Source organism: Anas platyrhynchos, chromosome 2 (assembly GCF_047663525.1).
Source record: "Anas platyrhynchos isolate ZD024472 breed Pekin duck chromosome 2, IASCAAS_PekinDuck_T2T, whole genome shotgun sequence".
Taxonomy (NCBI): domain Eukaryota; kingdom Metazoa; phylum Chordata; class Aves; order Anseriformes; family Anatidae; genus Anas; species Anas platyrhynchos.
The window spans coordinates 63,998,527-64,017,744 of record NC_092588.1 but is presented as its reverse complement, the minus strand read 5'-3'; the positions used below and the strand labels follow the sequence as shown (position 1 = coordinate 64,017,744).

At 37.8% G+C, this 19,218-nt stretch overlaps 1 protein-coding gene across 1 annotated transcript in view; it reads right to left on the bottom strand.

The window, feature by feature from the left end:
• LOC101801689 (dynein axonemal heavy chain 5) overlaps positions 1 to 19,218 on the bottom strand; it is a 148,261-nt gene that overhangs the window by 21,648 nt on the left and 107,395 nt on the right. Inside the window, 8 exon segments of the mRNA XM_072034862.1 lie at positions 795 to 983; positions 4,328 to 4,675; positions 5,845 to 5,966; positions 10,717 to 10,984; positions 13,279 to 13,443; positions 15,354 to 15,625; positions 16,795 to 17,173; positions 17,552 to 17,722. Of these exon segments, the coding sequence (XP_071890963.1) occupies positions 795 to 983; positions 4,328 to 4,675; positions 5,845 to 5,966; positions 10,717 to 10,984; positions 13,279 to 13,443; positions 15,354 to 15,625; positions 16,795 to 17,173; positions 17,552 to 17,722 (1,914 nt within the window).

Genomic DNA, 19,218 nt, shown 5'->3' with positions numbered 1-19,218 from the left:
CAAGACATTAAATCTAAGATGAATGGTAGAACAGAATATCAGAAATATTGCCAGGGCCCCAATACTACTGTTCATACCCTAAGTGGACATTGCAGTTTGTGCAGAAAACACAGTATAACAAAACAAGTTGTAATACTGCATACTGGGCAGTCTACAAGAAGCATGGACTGAAAGCAGGGGAAAAAGCATTATCAGTATGAACAGTTGTAAATAATAAAATCTTGGAAAGGGGGAGTTTTCAAGAGTTAATGTTCAGCATACACATGGTAATACACCAGATCCACACTTACAAAATGATGAAAGAGTACTTTGTGCTGGAGTTTTCCATTTATTGAGACTGTGAATTGAAAATGTGAGAAAAAATTGGCAAATACATCTGTTATGGCTCAAACTTAAAAATAAAAGTGGGGAGTGGGAGACACAACACAAAAAGGGCAGTGATAAAACCCACTATTCCGAATGGTGGTATCCTAATAGAAGTAGGTAAATTGGAAGCTATAACTACTGGTATCCTCCTCCAAGCTACTGATGAGGGAGAGGACTTTCTGAAGTCTCCAGTGGCTACTCTGAGTCAAGGTAATTCACTAAGTGGACTATGGCATTTGCAATGTATGTTTCTGATATAGGAATAATTTAGATGATAAACCAAAACAGACTTCTAAAGCACTATGTGTAATTTTAGGAGGTTTTTACAACACAGGTCATTAAAATTCAAGAAAGAAGCACAATAAAACGCATAAAACATGAACATGCATATATACATAAAACATCTGTATCTCAAAAGCTGCATATACCTCATGAGGGTTATAATCTGGAGGTAACTTCTCCAGCATCTCATCAGCAAGACGTTGCACCACTGCTTCTCGGGTTTCCCCTCCTCCAGTGCTGCTGTCTTTGGGCTGGATGCTTACTATTGTACTCAATGTCTCATTAGCCAGGTTGGTCTGGTAAGTTATATCTGCATTAGGGTGAAGTCCAAATACCTTAAAGAAAAAGGGGAAAAAAATAGGAAAAAATATGCAATTTTCCTTTTTAAAATTTATCAGTGAAAGAACCCATGAATACAGATAAACAAGGAAGAAAATCTACAGCTCTATAGCATAATAGACATGAACAGGTCTGTGGAAGCCCACCCATTTAACTGGACAAGAACCAAGCCAAATTATACAGAAACATTAACACAGGTTGCATCTACAACTGCATTTTCATTCAAATGACAATGTGGTTTTGAACTGATCTTCTGATTGTTACCACAAACCAGGCTTTGGATCATGCTGCACACAGACTTGATTCCTTTCCACTGGATGAGACTAGAGCTTGTTGGAAACATGCCATATGCAGACACTGACCCCTCACCACTAACTTCTCTCTACAGCTCTAATACTGTTGTACTTGCTCAAGTAGATGTCCCTAACAATCAGACTAACTGCCAATTCTAATACATTTTGTTTCACTCAGACTCTTAGGCTTTTATAGCGTGAAGCACAGCGAATAAAACACTGCCCATGTTTCAAGTACTCAGAGATTTTATGACTGGTGATAATATTTAGGATATTTTATGTTTTGAGCTATTTTTGGTTTAAGTCCTCCATTCCTTACTTCTCCTTCTTTTGAAATTGAATTATTTTATTTAAGAATACATCTAGCAGAGAATTACTGCAAAGCTGCCCTTTGTTTAAATGATAATAGCTTTCTCAGAAACCTCTGCTGAAATATCAGCAAGTCTCTGATTGTCAGGTGGATTGCAACTTTCATCCAGGAGGAATTGGACTGTAACTTATTTCACAAGCTCTCACTGAATTATAGCTATTAATTATCTCTAACTTTGAACCACTGATCCAACAATGAGGAATGCTTACCCCCAAACCGAGCACTGATGCCAAGCAATTTTCTGTCTCATGTTATGTGGTTTTGTGTATTAAAATTAGCATATTCTAAGAAGACACTCCTACTAATTAATATTTACACACTTTGAGTACAGAACAAAAAGGGCCGTGTGCAGCATTTTTGTTTGTAAATCTAGAAACTCAAAGACAAGGGATATAAGTGGCTACACCTGTGTCAAAGCTAGCAAAGCCGGTTTACACAGTCTGTGGATCTGACCCTTACAACAGCATAAAGAACACAGTGCAGACCTACTGTTGGCTGTGAGAGAGTGTGGGACAAAAACTAGCATAGAATTAGATTCCAGGTGGGATTGAACATGTTTTACAGACAGCAGTTACCTCAGCCTGTATATTTAGAGCTGTAAAAAGTGAAAATATCAATGCACTTTATTGCACTCATATTCTATCATCACGTGATGCAATACACATTTGAAGATACACTCTTTTCTGCTTATGCTCTTGCAGAATAAGGGCTTATTTGTCTTTGTTCTTTCAGATTTTGTGGCAATGCTATAGCCCAAGTTAGAAATATGAAAACTATCTTCTATCGTGAATGTAAACTGCAGTGCTAGACCAAGGGCTAATTTCATAACTGGGGTAGTATTGACAAAGACAGGGATGTTACACACTGAAAAAAAATCTCTGGTGCTAGGTGTTCATGCAAGTGATATATGATCACAGAAACCAGAGTAGTAAAACAATGGGCAGAGCAGTGTCTTGGAGGTCCTGTAAATTAATCAAGGAGCCCAATTTCTCATTCCCTGTGAACCAAAATCTCTGCGAATTTTGATTAAAAAAAGTGACGTTGGATTCTGTCTTTCAGGGTTTTTTTTAGCCTGATAAATCCTCAAAACCAATTGCTAATGCTCTGTGCCCCTGTGAAATCAAAGCCATTTTCAAAGGGATTGCTGAGTTCAATCACCCTCTTCAGAAGTCAGTGTTTATTCTGATCAGAGGTTGAAATTTCATCAAAAGAGCAAAGACACAGCAATCAGACTTATTCAATCTTTCCTTCTCAACAAAAAGTGGAAATGGGAGGAAACAAAGATACACTGTTTTGACTAGTACAATATCCTTTGTGGAACAAAGACAGCTGGGAGCTTTAAAGGTTAAAGGTTGCCATGAGCAATTTTGACAGATTTTGGAAGACAGAAGAAAGTAGACATGTTCTGTCTAACTTGTGAAAACACGAAGGAGAAATAGATGTTTGCATTCTTGGACTTCATCCTATTCACATAAAAGTCGATGGTTAAAGGTGCATCTTTATCAGCACAAATGCCCTTGCATCCTCTTTCACTACCTTGATTCAAACCTTTAAAATTTTGTTTTATGAGCATAGAATCCTCTCAGCCTCTTACCCAGCACATTATCAGTAAGAGAAATTCATTTTTTTCTATTCAGTCCTGTCTATTTAATTATAATAGAAATTACCCATAAAGGCATTTATCAGCTTAACAGCAATGAGACAGAAACCCATAACATTCACTTCTATTTCAATTTTAACTGACTTCAACACCTGTAGCTGTATTAGAGAGAATAGGAAGTTGCAATCCTCCAATGAATGCGACCACTTCAGCGTACACACTCTGAGTCATGTAAAAATGTTTGCAACCAGGAGCTACCCTGGACTTTACTCCATCAATTCATGACAACATCCATCTCTCACTGTCCTCAGAACAGAACATTGTCCTAAATATAACTTGTCAAATGAGACTATACAGATTTTGATTTCATTAGTTCTATTTACTCATGTCTGCTCTATCCCATGCAGAGTCACAAAATCAAGTTTAGGTTGGAAAGAGCCTGTCTAGGACATCTAATCCAAACCACATGCTCAAACAGCTCAGCTAGAGCAGGCTGTCTAGAATGGTGCCCACTTGGGTTTTTGAACATGTCCAAAGACTGTGACTTTCCAACCTCTCTGAGAAACCTGTGCCAGTGCTTGGCCACCCTCACTGTGCTCTCCTGCGTTCAGACTCAATTTCCTGCTTTTTAATTTACACTCAATTGCCTATTGTCCTTTCACTGGACACCAATGAAAAGAGTCTGGTTCTGTTTTCTTTACACCCTCCCAACAGGTATTTATACAGATTGATAAGATCCACCCATGGGCCTTCTCTTCTGCAGGCGAAAGGGTCCCAGATGTCTCAGCCTTTCCTCATATGAAAGAAGCTCCAGTCCCTTTATCATCTTCACAGCCCTCTGCTGGACTCGCTCTGCTAAGTCTGTATCTTGCCCAACAGAACCAGGGCACGTGAATGTGAGCCTTCTTCTAAGTGTCTGTACCTCTACATCATCTTCCTGCTTAGCAGATATTTAATAGACACCCACTACAGCAGTACCCTTATTGGTCTGCCTGCTAATTCCGCCTGTACACTCATGGCTCTGGAAAATGATTTTTTTTTGACAAAAACTCTATTTAATACTTCAAAATATTTTACCTCAGGTGTATCAATCACTGGCAATTGCTCTATGTACTGGAGATAGTCTTCAACTGTTTTCCCTTTTGGAATAACATAATCCTTGTAGAAACAAAATTTGTCACTAAACATATGCTCTCCAAACCATACTCTTGCAAATGTATTCAGCAGTGCTTTGTCAAGGTCATCAGTTACGCGGCCACCGTACTGCACTTCCCCAAGCATATAGCGAACGCAGCTCCAGTTCACTCCACGTTTAATGTCCATGTCATCCAAATGATTCTGAACAAATTGCACACTGGCTGTGAAGTCTGCCTGATTAAATTCATAAGGAATATTCCAGCCCAGTGGACCAAACTTTCTTCTTTCCTGGAAGACAGGCAGAATTAAAGGTAAAAGCCTGATAGTAATTTTGGAGAAAAGATTGAGTGCAGAAAAATACATGAAATATGCTGGGCTGTATTCCACCAACTTAAAAAAAAATGATTTTTCACTTAATGCATACAAGGCCAAATGCTTGATTAATTATCTAGTACTTAAACATTTCTTCATTTATCATCACCACTAGACAGAGATAAGCAAAAAAAAAGAGGAATATAAACATTTTCTCAGAGAAAATACCCTCTTTTTTAAGTGCAGTGACTCTGTGAGTCTAGAACTGTAGTTTTTTAATTTCAGAAATGAAAGTGCTGTTTTAGGAAAAAATGTTCAAAATCCATCAGCCGTGACTATTTTTTGTGGTTCTTTTATGGACATTCATACCACTGAAGCCCCTGCAGGTGCACACAGGAAAAAGTTGCTTCTTACTGAATCATTTACAGATGCAGCTAGCAGTATGTGGATGTTTGGGCAGTATCTGGTATTCTTAATTACCACCAAAAAGCTGAGCCAAAGGCAAGCACGCCACAGGCTGCCACTTGGACCACAATGGATCAGGGCATGGATGCCACAGAATTAAATTAACTAGGTAACAGATACAAACTAAGGATGCTGAAAAATCTGACAAGAGAACAATGAAAAGTTGTGGTTAATCCATCAAGCACTTTCTCTAACAGAACTCCTGAAAAGCAAGACCCAGAACCATCTTCCACCTTCATTTCCTCCTGTAGGATTCAGTGAAGGAAGGATTTATATTTACCCCATCACCCCTTCTCATTGTGAAAGCAGTAGTTTCAAGACTAGGTTTTTCCTCTCCAAGCTGTAAATTTCATTAATGTGCTTTTATGGTTTAAAGTATTAGTACAAACCAGTTAGTTGAAATATAGATCATACAGTCATGCCCAAAGACTTTAACATAAGAGTAATCTAACTGTTAATTGGTTGACTGTCCTTTTTGACTCTGAAATACCATCCCTGTTGGAGGGACAAGAACAACATGTGCAGACAGGTGCAGTAATAGAGGCATGTTTTCTTACTTATTCTGTTTATATTAATTTGCCAATATAGGCTTTACATATAGATAAGGTTTTCATTACTAACATATTCATTAACAAATGAAACATGGCTTCATCACAGAAGAATAAGAAATAATTTGAAACCTGAACAGTTGTGTGAAGAAATGCTACAGCATATAGCAGTGGTTTCCACTGGGGCATGTTGCTCACTTCTAGGTGATCCTGAGTAATAGCAGAGTATGTTCTTTTTAAGCTAGCTTTCACACCTAGAAAATAAGTATAAAAATATTATATATGAGAAAAAAAATATATGGAATTGATAACTCCAACTTCAGTTAAGCAGGATTCACTCCTCCAATTTACAATATTATCTTATATTATGGCTATATATAGCTTCAGATAATCCCTCTGAATCAATTATCTGCTCAGCTGGTCATACCAGGCAAAGTTCAACTACATTTTGTTTCATGTAGAAGATGACAGACCGGAGATTATATTAAATTCTGGAATCCATAAGGAATTGCACTTAAGTAACCATATTTCAAATGTCAGCAGTAACAACTGAATAATAAACATAACTATTCAACAACTGACAAAGACACCTAACATGTCAAATCAAACTGCACATCCAATAGTCTGTATTTCAATATTTACATACAAAATGAAATTTGGTTCTACCAAAGATAATTTATTTAGATTTCATTCCTACAGCAATCTCAAAATTCTGTGTGCAGCTTCTTAAACTGGCACCAAGTAGATGAGGTAAGGATCCTAAATTCATAGTGGAAATATTAATACTTGGGGAGGTTTCTTGGAGCACTGAGGCTTCATATCCCAGGAAAAGATTCAGGCAGATGTTACTGACACAATTTCAGCTTCCACAGAATATGTAAATAGCAGATGCTCTCTGGCAGTGTTACTGAAGCATAGTCTCTTCTTTGCCAGACAACACCAAGTGGGAATTACTCACACCAGGTCTGTCTTATGATACCTTCCACCTAATAAGCTTAATACAAGACTAAAAAGATAGATTTCAAGTGCAGTAAATAGAATGGCCAAGTCACTGTACTTCTTGTGATACAAGAAAAGACTTTTTGCTTCTTTCCTATTTCACAAAGATCCTGCAGAACAATATTCAAGCAAACACATTTTCAACATATTATTAGAATAAAGCTCCGAAATCAAGAGGAATTCATCAAACAAAGAATTTTATCACATGCTACCAACATAACATGACAGTATCAGAACACTAAAACTGTTTATATTTAACCTTGACTTAAATTTTACCCCAGGCATATTTCTGTTATTAAGAGCAAGTTGCAAATTGGCTATAGAATGGATTAGAACACTGCTTCTTGGCATTATAGGGTGTTGTCACTTGATAGATTTGATTTATGATCTGAATGATAAGGAGGGATCACAGTGCAACTAAAAATATGCTGAGCACTGAATAAAAAAGGGTAGAGGAGAAGAGAAAGAGGTAAGAAATTTTTATCAGGACACTGACTGCTCTTGAAGGTGAAGTATATACACTGAAAGAGTGTCTTCTACAGCAATCAAACACTAGAAATCTTACTAGAGTGCAAAGGAGGATGGATACTGAAATTAAGAGTTTTAAATGACTGAGGGATTAAATTTGACCTTGGATACAAATTCTCAGCTCCTACAGACTTCATTAACTGAAATCAGTGGTAAAACACACATATAAATGAAGGGTAAGTTAATGTGTTACACCGTCAAAAATGAGAGAGTTAAAAGACAGAGTGTCAGACTTAAGGATTTCTTTCTGCCAGAGTCCAAAATACTAATACAGCCTTCCCTCATCATACACAATGAGTAGACATAAGGCAGTGTAGTAAAGTTTCTTCTATAAATACATAAATGACATCTGCAGGTAGCAACATAATTTGGGTAAGAGAGTGGCAGTCAACAGCAGGACAGCAGTAGCTTAGGGACTACTTAGAAAAGCTGGATGCTTTCATATCACACAGAATCCCACCAAACAGGTGAGGCAGGAAGGGGCCTCTGGTGGCCACCTTCCCCAAAACCCATTCTCAAAGCTGGATCAACTACAGCTGATCACTCAGCACCTTATCTAGGTGGGTTTTGAAGATGGAGCCTGTAAAACTCCCTGAACAAGCTGTTCCAGTATTTGACCACCCTCACACCGGGTTAAGTATTTTTCTAATGCTGGACTGGAATTTTCTGGTTTTCCATTTCAGTCTATCACCTTTCCTTCTTTCACTTGGTACCAATGTCATGCAATTTTCATTACTCTTTCCCATCATGCATTTATATGCAATGATAAGATGCCTCCTGACCCTTCTCTCCTCAAGGGTAAGCAATCATAACTCCCTCAGCCTTTCCTTACATGCTCCAATCCCTTCAGTATCTTTGTGGCCCCTCACTGACATTATTCCAGTATGTCCATATCTTTCTTGTGCTGGGAAGGCCAAACCTGGAGAGACCATTTCAGGTATTCTCTCAGCATGGGTTGAGCAGAGAAGTATCACCTCCCTCAACCTTCCAGAAATGATCTTCTTAATGCAGCCCAGGGTGCTGCAGGCCATCTTTTCTCCAAGGGCATATTGCTGGCCCATGTTCCACTTGATGTCCATCAGGAGCTCCAGGCCCTTTTATGTAAATCTGCTTTAGCAGCTGGTCAGCCCCATTGTGTGTGGTTGTATGGATTTCTTTCTCCCCAGGCGGAGTACTTGGCATTTCTCTGTGTTGAGTTCAGCAGATTCCTGTCAGCCCATTTCTCCAGCCTGTCAAGCTCCCACTGAACAACAACATGACCATCTGGTGTATCAACCCCTTCTTCCCACTTTGTCTCATCTATAAACTTGCTGAAGGTGCACTCTTTCCCATTGCCCAGGTTATAAATCAAAAGTATAAACATTTTCTTTAAGCATTTATATATATATAAATTTACATATTAAAATTTAAACATTTAAATAATTTTAAACATTGCTGACCCTAGTATTGATCCCTAGGGTACATCACTAGTGACTGCTCTCCAGCTGGATTTATGCAGCTGACCAAAATCCTTTGAGCTTGGCATTTCATACAGTTATCAGTCTACATCATTGTCCACTTACGTAATCCCTACCTTATTAGTGTGTCTGTAAGGATGTTATGGGAAGCTGTGTCAAAAGCCTTTTTCAAGGCAAGATAAAAAACACCGTTCACTGTCCCTCATCCATTAAACCAATCACCTCATCATAGAATGCCAGCAGGTTGCCTACTAGTTTCAAAGATTAGTAAGTAATCAATTGCTTATAGTTTTCTGGCAGCCAGAAAAAGAGGAGTACACCAGGAACAGACATTGTTCATTATGTTCATCAATTTCTTGAATAAGGAGATAAAGGGCAACCTCAACAAATTTGCAGACAACACTAAATTAGAAAGAGTGGCTGATATACTAAATGGCAGAACAACAGTCCAGAGGAATCTGTATAAAGTTGAAGACTTGGCCAATAGAACCTGCATGAAGTTCAGCAAGAACTGTGGCAGACTAACTCCATGAATTTGTACGAACTGGGGTCCAACTGGCCAAATCCTACTGGTAAGCACCTCAGGGTTATTGCAGATGCCAGGATGACTACAAGACAAAATAGCACTCTCCTAGCCAATAAGACAAACCAGATAGTAGGCAGCCTTAGAAGGAACATAGCCAGCAGATTAAAGGAAGTTCTTATCACTTTTTCCTTAGCACCGGTCAGGCTTCCCCTCAGACAAAATGTCTACTTTGGGTATACAAGAGAAATGGGAGAAGTCTATAAATGTGGTGGGGTGCTGCAAATGCATGACCTACAAAAATAGATATGCAAAAAACAGCTTAAACTGTGAACACTGAAAAGCAGCAGATAACTGTGTGTACATATGTGGGACAGCGACAGTTCAAAACTGAAATATTGAACTCTAAAGCACAAACCTTTTACTTGGCAGCTGCAACTTGTACAGGCTACAAAAATTGGCTGAGTCAGAATGATGTAAGCCAGAACTACCACTGTTCACAAGTTGTGCTTCTGTACACAGACTATTAAGTTTAGGAAAACTGAGGGCTTAACAGTGCAGAAAAGCACAAGAAGGACATCTCAGCCAAAGAAAACATCACAGAAGTGGGGCAAGATCCTGGAGATGGAGGCAACGTATGAAGACAAATATCAGAGGATGCCCAGGGACCTTGGCCAATAATGTTCAAGACTGGTAGCTGCATGCAGCTACACAGCATGAAAACAACATATCTTCCTGCTGACTTTCTCTCTGACCTTCCTGGACCAGCTGTGATATCTGTGATAGGAAGGGAAGTCAAGACCAATTTAATGCAATGTTATGTGATTGTGGGAGCATGAAACAGTGAGTGTTTCAAATAATCACGTTGCCTAAAAGCCCTAATTTCACTTGTTCTTAAGTAAACCCCAGTAGCCAGATCTACCATGGTTTTTTATTTACTGTCTTGCAGTGACAGAGGCTAAGGGGTGATTCTATAGCTACTCACAAATACTTGAAGCACATTAAAAAAAATGCTGGGATCAGACTCTTCTCAGTAGTGCCATATGACATAACAAGAAGCAACAGCCACAGCAACACACTGCAACTAGGAAGGTTGTGGGTGGATGTTCAGAAGAACTCTTCCATTTCCTTACCCAGGAGAGCAGAGGATCAGTTCTTCTCTGCATCTTTGGCTGGGTTTAACAGGATGGCATGAAAAGAGTGATGGCTTGCACTAAGCTTAAGAAAGGAACACTGACATGATCCACAGGATCTATCCAAACAACGAAATGACAATCAATTTCTGTCACAAAACAATGTCCATTTTCTCCCCCAAAGGTTCATGCTTTATACATTGCAAGAATGACTAACATAGTGCTGTATTTAGCTAATGAAACAACAGAGAATAAAGACTAAAACACTGCACAGATAACAGTGATACAGAGGAGAAACAAAATCAAGCTCCTTTTCCCCCTCCTCTTCCCACTTAGACCCACCCCAAAAAGCATGTTTTCCTACCTTGAGGTGGTTCATTAGTAAATTTGATAGATGACTGCAAAAGATTAATAGGAAAGTCTGGGTGAGCCTCTGTAGTGATCCAGGTCCTGAAACCTTCACTCATCGTTTCTGTTGTGGTGATGGTGTCCATTAATTCACTAAGAAAGTCTAAGCCAAGGTGGCAGTTCTGTAGCAGAAGCCATCCTCCATCTTGCATGCACTGATTTAACAGGCGCCTTGCATGGACTTCTTGGCCCTGACCCATTGAAATGGCACGACAGGGAATGTTCTGGAAGGAGAAAAAAACGCATTGTATTGTTTTTTAATGCAGTTCTTTAGAATGATTAGCCACATGATTTACTGCTTCTGTAAGCCAGTATGTAGTGACACTGTGCCACAAAGAAAACCTCTCAAATCAGTGGAGATTAATTATACTAAAACAGAGTAAGCAAAAGAGCACAAACCTCCAAGTGCAATCATTCAGAAAAACAGAAGATGAAAAAAGCCCTCAAAAAGGGATCTGAAAAAGACAAACCGACCAGGTTGCTATCAGGACCATACCAGTCCATGGGTAACATGCAGGCAAAACTCCCTCTTTTTTATAATTCTTACTGTTGTTAAATACGCAGTCCCCTGGCTTAGGTTGGCTGCCTGAGTCCCAACAGGGAAGAAACAGAATTGTCAAGCCCAGTTGAGTATGTTAGTCCATACACATTGTAGGTACAGATGAAGCCGTGGGCAAAGAACTGGTGAAAAGGCTGAGTTTCATGGATGGTTTCCTGGCCCAGACTTCTTATGCTGTGAGCCATGAGCTGCATCAAGACCTATCAATGTGGGCCTATTTTCAACTAGCTAAAAGCTGCAAATTTAACCTTAAGTTTTCCTGCTAGAAACTCTCTGTCTCTGTGAAACCAAAAAGAAGTCAGACAGTCCTAAACAGTGCAGATGAGGCTGTGAGAGAAAAAGCTTAACCATGTGAAGCTGGCAGGTCACTTGACCCTACAGTCAGAGAACAGGCCCTGACCTGATTTTATTTAATAGTATAAATGCAGCTACTGCATATGATCCTCCACATCCTGGCAAAAGATTTAAGAAGAAAACACCAAAGATCAGAAAAGCTATATCCTGCCCTCAGATCAGTGAAAACTGAAAATGCAGCTAAAGGAAGAGAAGCTAAATAACCTGCAAGAAGCAAAGCTGAATAAGCTGTGAAGTTGGCTGCGTGCTGAAGGAGCAAAACCTTTGTCTGTTCTAAGGAGAAATACAGCTAGCACTTCTCTAAGTCAGACACTACAACTACCCCTCCAGATTGCATATATATTCAGCTGGTTCAGTATTCTCTAACAAAGCATATGCTCGTAACTTGCTCTTCTCAGCAGTTACCTCTCAAATGTACAATCAGTAAAGGTTATAGAAACATCAAGAGAAGGAAGAAAATATTTTTTTTTGTTATGGATTGTCCTCATTTTACTCCTTTTGAAATAATTGTATCAAAATGTCTGCCTACAGAATATTTCTGTAAATAGTAAGACCAACATATGTGTCATCTTAATGCACCATGCAGATGAAAATCCTATAATTTTAGTCAGCTCAGTGTCCCTGACAGTTCTGCTGAAGGCCCCTAAAGTAAGAAACAAACTGTATAATAATTAAAGTATATGTTTTTAACATTGTTATAAGCTAGATAAGATTAATTTCATTTTAATTCAAAGGTTTGAATTCAAGTGGGGGCAGAAATTCATAGGGGGCAGAAATCCAATTAGTTTTAAGATAGTTTGCCTGCTTTATAAAGAAGTCTATATAGCTCAGTAGTCACAGATACTGTTTCCATTTCTTTGAGGGGAAGACATCTGAACAATAAAATCTTAGAGTGAAAAATATATTCTTGTCATGAATTTGAAGAATGTCAACTGTAAATGAGTGGTTTATATTGTTAATATCATACTTAGAGGTGCCATTAGTAAGCCCTGCATGAATAAACTAGGTAATCTCTTCGGCACCTTTGCAGCCTGACTTCCTGTTGCTCTATATAGTCTTCCTTAAAACATGAAAGCACTTTAAAACTACCCACTGCAATATACTTTTGGAATGGCAGCAAAACCTGATGGATTTTAACAGTCAACTGCAGAGCACCGTCTATCTTTGAGCACTTTACTAAACTAAGGTTTTGCTTAAGATTTGGCAGAATGGGAGAGTTTTGTTCCCCTGGTTGCAAGAGTGACTCTGAGTGACTGGCTAACTTCAAGGAACTCTGTTAGGAGGTTAGTATCCCTTGCCTGCTTGTATGGCCAGTGGGATAGAAATACTCAGCTCCTGGATGCAAGTTAGTGTTACAGTTCAATCATGTACTCTGAAATGCTTTCAAAGGAGCCACTCATTCTCTTTATTGATTACAGAAACTAAATCCTATTGGAGAAAGTGTAAGGAACTATCTAGGAGTCCATTTGTGTTGATGGGCCAAATAGGTGACAGAAGACACCATCTTAAAGCTGACACTCAAATTTGTATTCATACTATAAGCCAAGAAAGAAAATAGGAATCCAATCTGAATCAGCTAATGTGTTTACATGGACTTGAGGATACCTTTGATTTTGCAAGACGTTCTATATTTTCAGTGGGGTCAGACCCCACTGACAAAAAGCATGTCAAAGGTGTTCAACAGTCACTTTCTGTCCACATTGCTTCCATCTCGAGAATAAATCCTTCTGCATATTTCATGCCCAGGGATTCTGCAATGTAGTGTCGAGCCTAAAACAACAACAACAACAACAAAAGTTACAAAAAAAAAAAGAATATATATATATATATGTATATATACACACTTTATTTTTTTTATTTATCAATAATCATTGATGTGGAATTTGCCAATATCTATGCACTGGATGACAACAATTTTTTAAACTTTTATTTTCAGCTTTAACAAAAGAAAAGTTACAGTCCTACATGTTGCAACTATTAAAATTCTCAAGTAACAAACTTGAAAGAAACAAAAGAATTCTGTTCACACAGCAGCCAATCTGTGAGCATTGTTGTTTGAGTATGCTAAATGTTTTTTTTTTAAAGAACTACAGAAATCCATGCAAAATAGATCCACTGTTGGCTCTGAGGACAACCAAAATGTTGCTCTTAAATTACTGATTGCTAAAGCTTGGTAGAAAGCCAAGTGAAAGAGCTGCTTTATAGCAGCCCCATTCTTAGCTCGTCCATGAATGTATTGTTGGCACTGGCTCTACAGCATAGCAGACTAAACAGATCTTTCAACTGACTCGCTTAGAGTTTTCCATCGATTTGCTGGAAATACAAACAGAATTCTCCTGCCTGGTGGCTACCAAATGCAAGTCCTACACTAAGTATCTGTTTCTACAGAATATAAACACAGTTCAGACTTAACCCTTGAAGGTCTCAGCATTCCTTATGCCTCTGTTTTCCTCTTTGCATGGACATTTGTAAAAGGATTTCTAAGCTATCCTGGTGTGTAAAAGACTTTTCTGAGAGCCATGATTCTCCAACTGTGTAAACTACTAGCACAGATTCTGAGGAGTGCATTACAGAAAGAAACACCCAAGATCAAAGGGGACTGAGGAAAATGTCAGATCCAAAAAAAAAAAAAAAAAAAAAAAAACCAAAACATCAATAAATACACTTTCCACTATTAAGCATGACTTCTGCCCTAGTTAAAAGAGGTAAAACTTTATAATGTTTGGGGAAAGTAGGAAAAGAAGAGAGAAAGAAAATAATAATAAAAAGGATCTCCCTTTTCCTCAACAATTAAAACAATTACACTTTTTGAAATTACTGTTCAGAGACATTCTGTCTCAAAGATGGTTGTTTCAAGACAATATAAGTATTAATGGATAAGCAGCAGCAGCTTTATTATTTTGGACTGTTTAAATTGTGGAGTTCCCATACTTCTTTCCTTTGCCAGCAACAGAATAGGAAAGCAAGAAGGATGAATCCTTCATGGATCTTGTTGAAGAATAGGTCCCTGAAAAAAAGTGATGTCCCCTAAATATGACATGGATGCTATCACAATGTCTAATGTATAAAGTTGAGATATGGAAGAAAATCAGAAGTACTACTTTTCAGTGCAGCTGAAGATTGAAAAAAAAAAATTGAAAATAAGATATACTGATAGGTTCGAACATCTCATAAACCTATATGGAAAAGAAAATTGAAATATCTCATCCTGTTGAGAAACTGCTATTCTGTTACAGTTTCTCTTACCATATCTGCAATGAGACAGTCTTAATTATTACTTCCTCAGCATGGAGCTACAGGTAAGTAAACAGTTCGGCTATTTTATTGCACCTGTCATCAATGTGAGCTGTTCTCTTTCCACTTCTTGTGTGAAGAAATAGGGATGCATCTTCTAATTCTCTGGACAAATGTAATTGCTTCACAAGTTTCATGGTTCCACTTAAGAAATGCCACGCAAAAAGACTGGCATTCTTACAGATCAAGTACAATGTTTTGTTACAACTAAATAAATATTTCTTTCATGTGTATTAGAAGGACCTCAAAACTCGTTCTCATTTTCAAAATACTTCATTCTGCAACACATATTATGATAAAAACAAAGTCAGAGGACAGAAGCTTAGAACTAGTAGTTCTACAGGAGACACCATATAGCATAAACACTGTACGAAAGCTTATCTTACTTGGGCAACAGTATGATCAGGGCACCAGCTACGGACAAGGAGCAGTTTACGGAACTGATCCAGCAAGCTGTCATAACCATCAGGAATAATGGCTTTTTCAGGTGCTTCTGCATCAAACCAAGCTTTCCAAGCCTTCTCATTCCTAACAACTTGCACCAGAAGCTGACTAAAAGGGCTCAAGCTAGACAACTGCACAAGGTTGAGCCATGTCACATCAAGGATCCACTTTTTTGGTTTTGGTTCCACGGAATTCAGATCCAAACTGGCACCTCCTGCAAAACAAAGAAGCATTGTATAGGAAAAGAAATAAAATAAAATAAAATAAAATTGATAAAACAAAAAATAACAAGTAATCAAAAATATTTATTTTTGTTATTTAGAGAGTAAAAATCTTTGCAAACCAAGACATGGAGATCTAGAATTTGCATAAAGGAATTATTTAACAAAGACAGATTGGGGTCATAAACGATAAATGGTTTCAGTGCCTCCCAAAGTTGATATCCCAATATTTTTTGAGCTTCTTTTTTATCCATCTGTAGAGTTAGAGTAATGCTTTCCTAGCTAAAAGGTTACTCAAACCCAGGTATTCACTCCAGATCTGGGAAGGACCTATGGTTAGCCCAGTCTCCCTTCATTTAGACTACAGACCAAGAAAGCACACCATGCACCCATTTCCAGAACTATGTAACTTCAACAACCACTTAGCTCACACACCACTCCAGCATCGTGCCCATTTGTACTTCCTATGCAGCTGAGCCAAGCTGAATATTAAACTGGTGTTCACAAAACAAGCTGATATATTTGGATGGCACATACCCTGTTGAATTTATCTTGGTATGTGATCGTGCTTGTTTTGGAGACAGCGAAGTCCACCTCCACCAGAACTTTATAAGTTTTACCAAAACTTTTCTTTGTCATTGTGTCTTAGCAGTGAAATGCAGAGGCAGCATAATGTAGTGGAGCTGACATATAACAATGTTTTACAATATGTAACAAATTTCCACTTTTTTCTTTTTTATGCTGACACTTTAATATACAGAGTTCTAATGCATTCATATGCCTGCTCACCAGCAATAAAAAGAGATTTTTCTGACTGTCTCCAACCTCACAGATGAAGGTATGTGGAAACTCAAAAAGGGGTACACAGGAGAAAATTACCCAGTCTCTTATAAAGTATTTTTTTTTTTCTGTTATCCAATGCAAAACAGTTAAATAACCATATAACTGATTTCAGCTTTATTTTGACAGTGAATAATCTATACTGTTGATTTTGTTAAATTTATATTGTAAACCTCTGTTGTGCAATATACATGCATTCATTCACCAGTTAAAAATCATTGCTCCTCCTGGATACAATATATTGCTATTGTAAGCAGGGCAAAATCTGAATTAGGCAGTTCACAGACATATGTAAATAGAGCAGATTTTAAAGAGAAATTACCTTTGATCAGTGTCTCAAACTCATTGTGTGAAATTTTCTTGGCCTGCAAGTCAATCTTCAGTGCCAGAAGCAATGTGAACAGGAATCTATGATTTTCATACAGCCCTCGAACTGTATACTTGAAGACTTCGTAGGTGAGATGCTCGATTACATATAGTACCCTTTTTGCTGTGATCTGAGATTTCTGAGATCTTTCCACTGACAGATCAAAAATGCCAAGGAATTGCCGTAAGGATGTTTGGTACATGACATTAACCAAGCTCATTTCCACAATTAGGAAATAAAGGATGCTACCACGACAAGCAACAGGCCGATACTCTTCACGTGCAGTGTTGATTTTCACCTCTGTCTCTGCTGCTACACTTAATTTTTCACTGACCTTAAAATGAATTGAAAAGACCATGGAGATTAAGTCACATCACTTTTGATTTATACTGCACAAGCAAAAGTAAAAGGTCTTGATTAAGATCACATTTGTATTTTTAGTCAAGCTTTGCTTCATTCGGTGTTTTTACAGAGGCATTGTGTCTTCCTGTGTGCACATGCAAGGTATGTCTGCAATATGCAACACTATCCAGGTAATAGTTTAATTCTGCAATATTTTCATGATGAAAAATGATAATGTTTCTACCATTTATTTGTTAAGAAGTCAGATGCTATATAGAAACTCTAAATGGGAAAACAAAACAAAAAAAGGATCTTTCTACAGATAATCTTTACATTTACAAAATATATCTGCAATGTACATAATATTCACCTCTTCTGCTGTTGTTTTAGTGATTCTTAGGACTTCTATCAGAGACTCATCTTCAACCAAAGAGCCTTCTGTACTGGTTAGACGAAAGAGTAGATTATCTTCAAGCTCCTGCATTTTCCTCGTGTTAGATGTCACTTCCTCCATCAGTTTGACTCTTTCTGCCTCCAGTTCCTGTACTCAGAAAATCAGAAATATTTAAGATTAATTCAAAGAAAGATGCCTTAAATGACACAGAAAACATGATTTCATGCATGATAGTTTGTGGGGTTTCCTGCTTTTTCTGTAGCATATAACATTTCTGTATTTTGAAGTCATTTATGTCTACTACTTTTGTTTGACTGATGCAGCACACTGAGGAGTGAAAAAGCATCAGAATTAACCCCCCAAAAAATCTTCTTCATAGTAAGATGTTTAAAGCACTGAAACTAGTTTCCAATGGGAAATAATAAGGGTCATATTACATTAAGTACTGAAAATTAAATCAGACAAAGGACTGGAAAATGCATTCTATGGACCGATTTTACATTTTTAGGGAAATTGAGTGGATGACCTGTTCCTTTTCTAATTTTTATTATCCTGTGACTTTGTGAGGTACACTCCCCTACTGCTTAGAAAATAGGAAATACTACAACAATTACTATCTATGTGATGTGGAATTTTTATTCTATTTCTACAAGACAGGCAATGGCAAGTGAACAATGACAGACAAGTCAACACAATGCCAAGTGAAATGAAGCATTTATATTGCACAGTCCAACACAGCTCAGAGACACCCTTGCTGGGTACCTTTATTTAATCAATTGAGTCAACCTTTCTGTAAGGAAAAGGCAGTTAATAATACAAGTCTACCTACACCTATGGCTTCAGTTTATTTTCATTCTTGACAATGTGCCAAGCTAGATAAAAAGGAGATGTACACAGTTACAGAGTACAGGAGAGGCTCTCTTGTATTTCAAAGGAGTAGTGACAAATTTATTCACTCTCACAAACTTATTTGGGAACTGTTCATAATATATTCTAGGGCTATATTATGTACCTCTGTGGAAGCTACAAATAAACATGTCCTAAAAGAAGAGAATGATTTAAGCCCCAGTCATTCAGGTTCAGCTTCCACATTTTCTCCTCTTTCGTTAACACAAGATTAGAACATGAATTTAAGTACATACTTAAATTCTATTTATGGACAAGTTTATCTTAAGCACAGACACCCCACCCATTCTATTTGTAAGCCTTTAAAGTGTGTCTTTCAGAAAATAAGCAAATATATCAGGTGACAGCCTTTTTGTTATTTAGGGAGTAAAAACTTTAAAGCTGAGAATAATATATACTTCTTTGATCATATATGCTGTTGATGACTACAACAGTCTTTAAGAATGCTTTGGTTCCTTTAATCTATTACTTTAGAACAGTAATCAGAAATTTGTCTTCTTGTTTGTAACAGAGAACTTGTTTTTCAGATTCTCTGTTAATGCTCAGTCTTTTCTTTGAACTAAATTTTTTAGAGGTCCATCAGCTTTGGCTATCTGTGGCAGGACGTTTTTCTGTTACTGAGACAGAAGAGACAGAACAACCGTGATTTCTTCATATCTGCTAAATGAATAGGTTAATAAATGTGGATCACCAGTAAACATGTCCCCGTGCAGCAACCAGTACTAATACTAAACAAG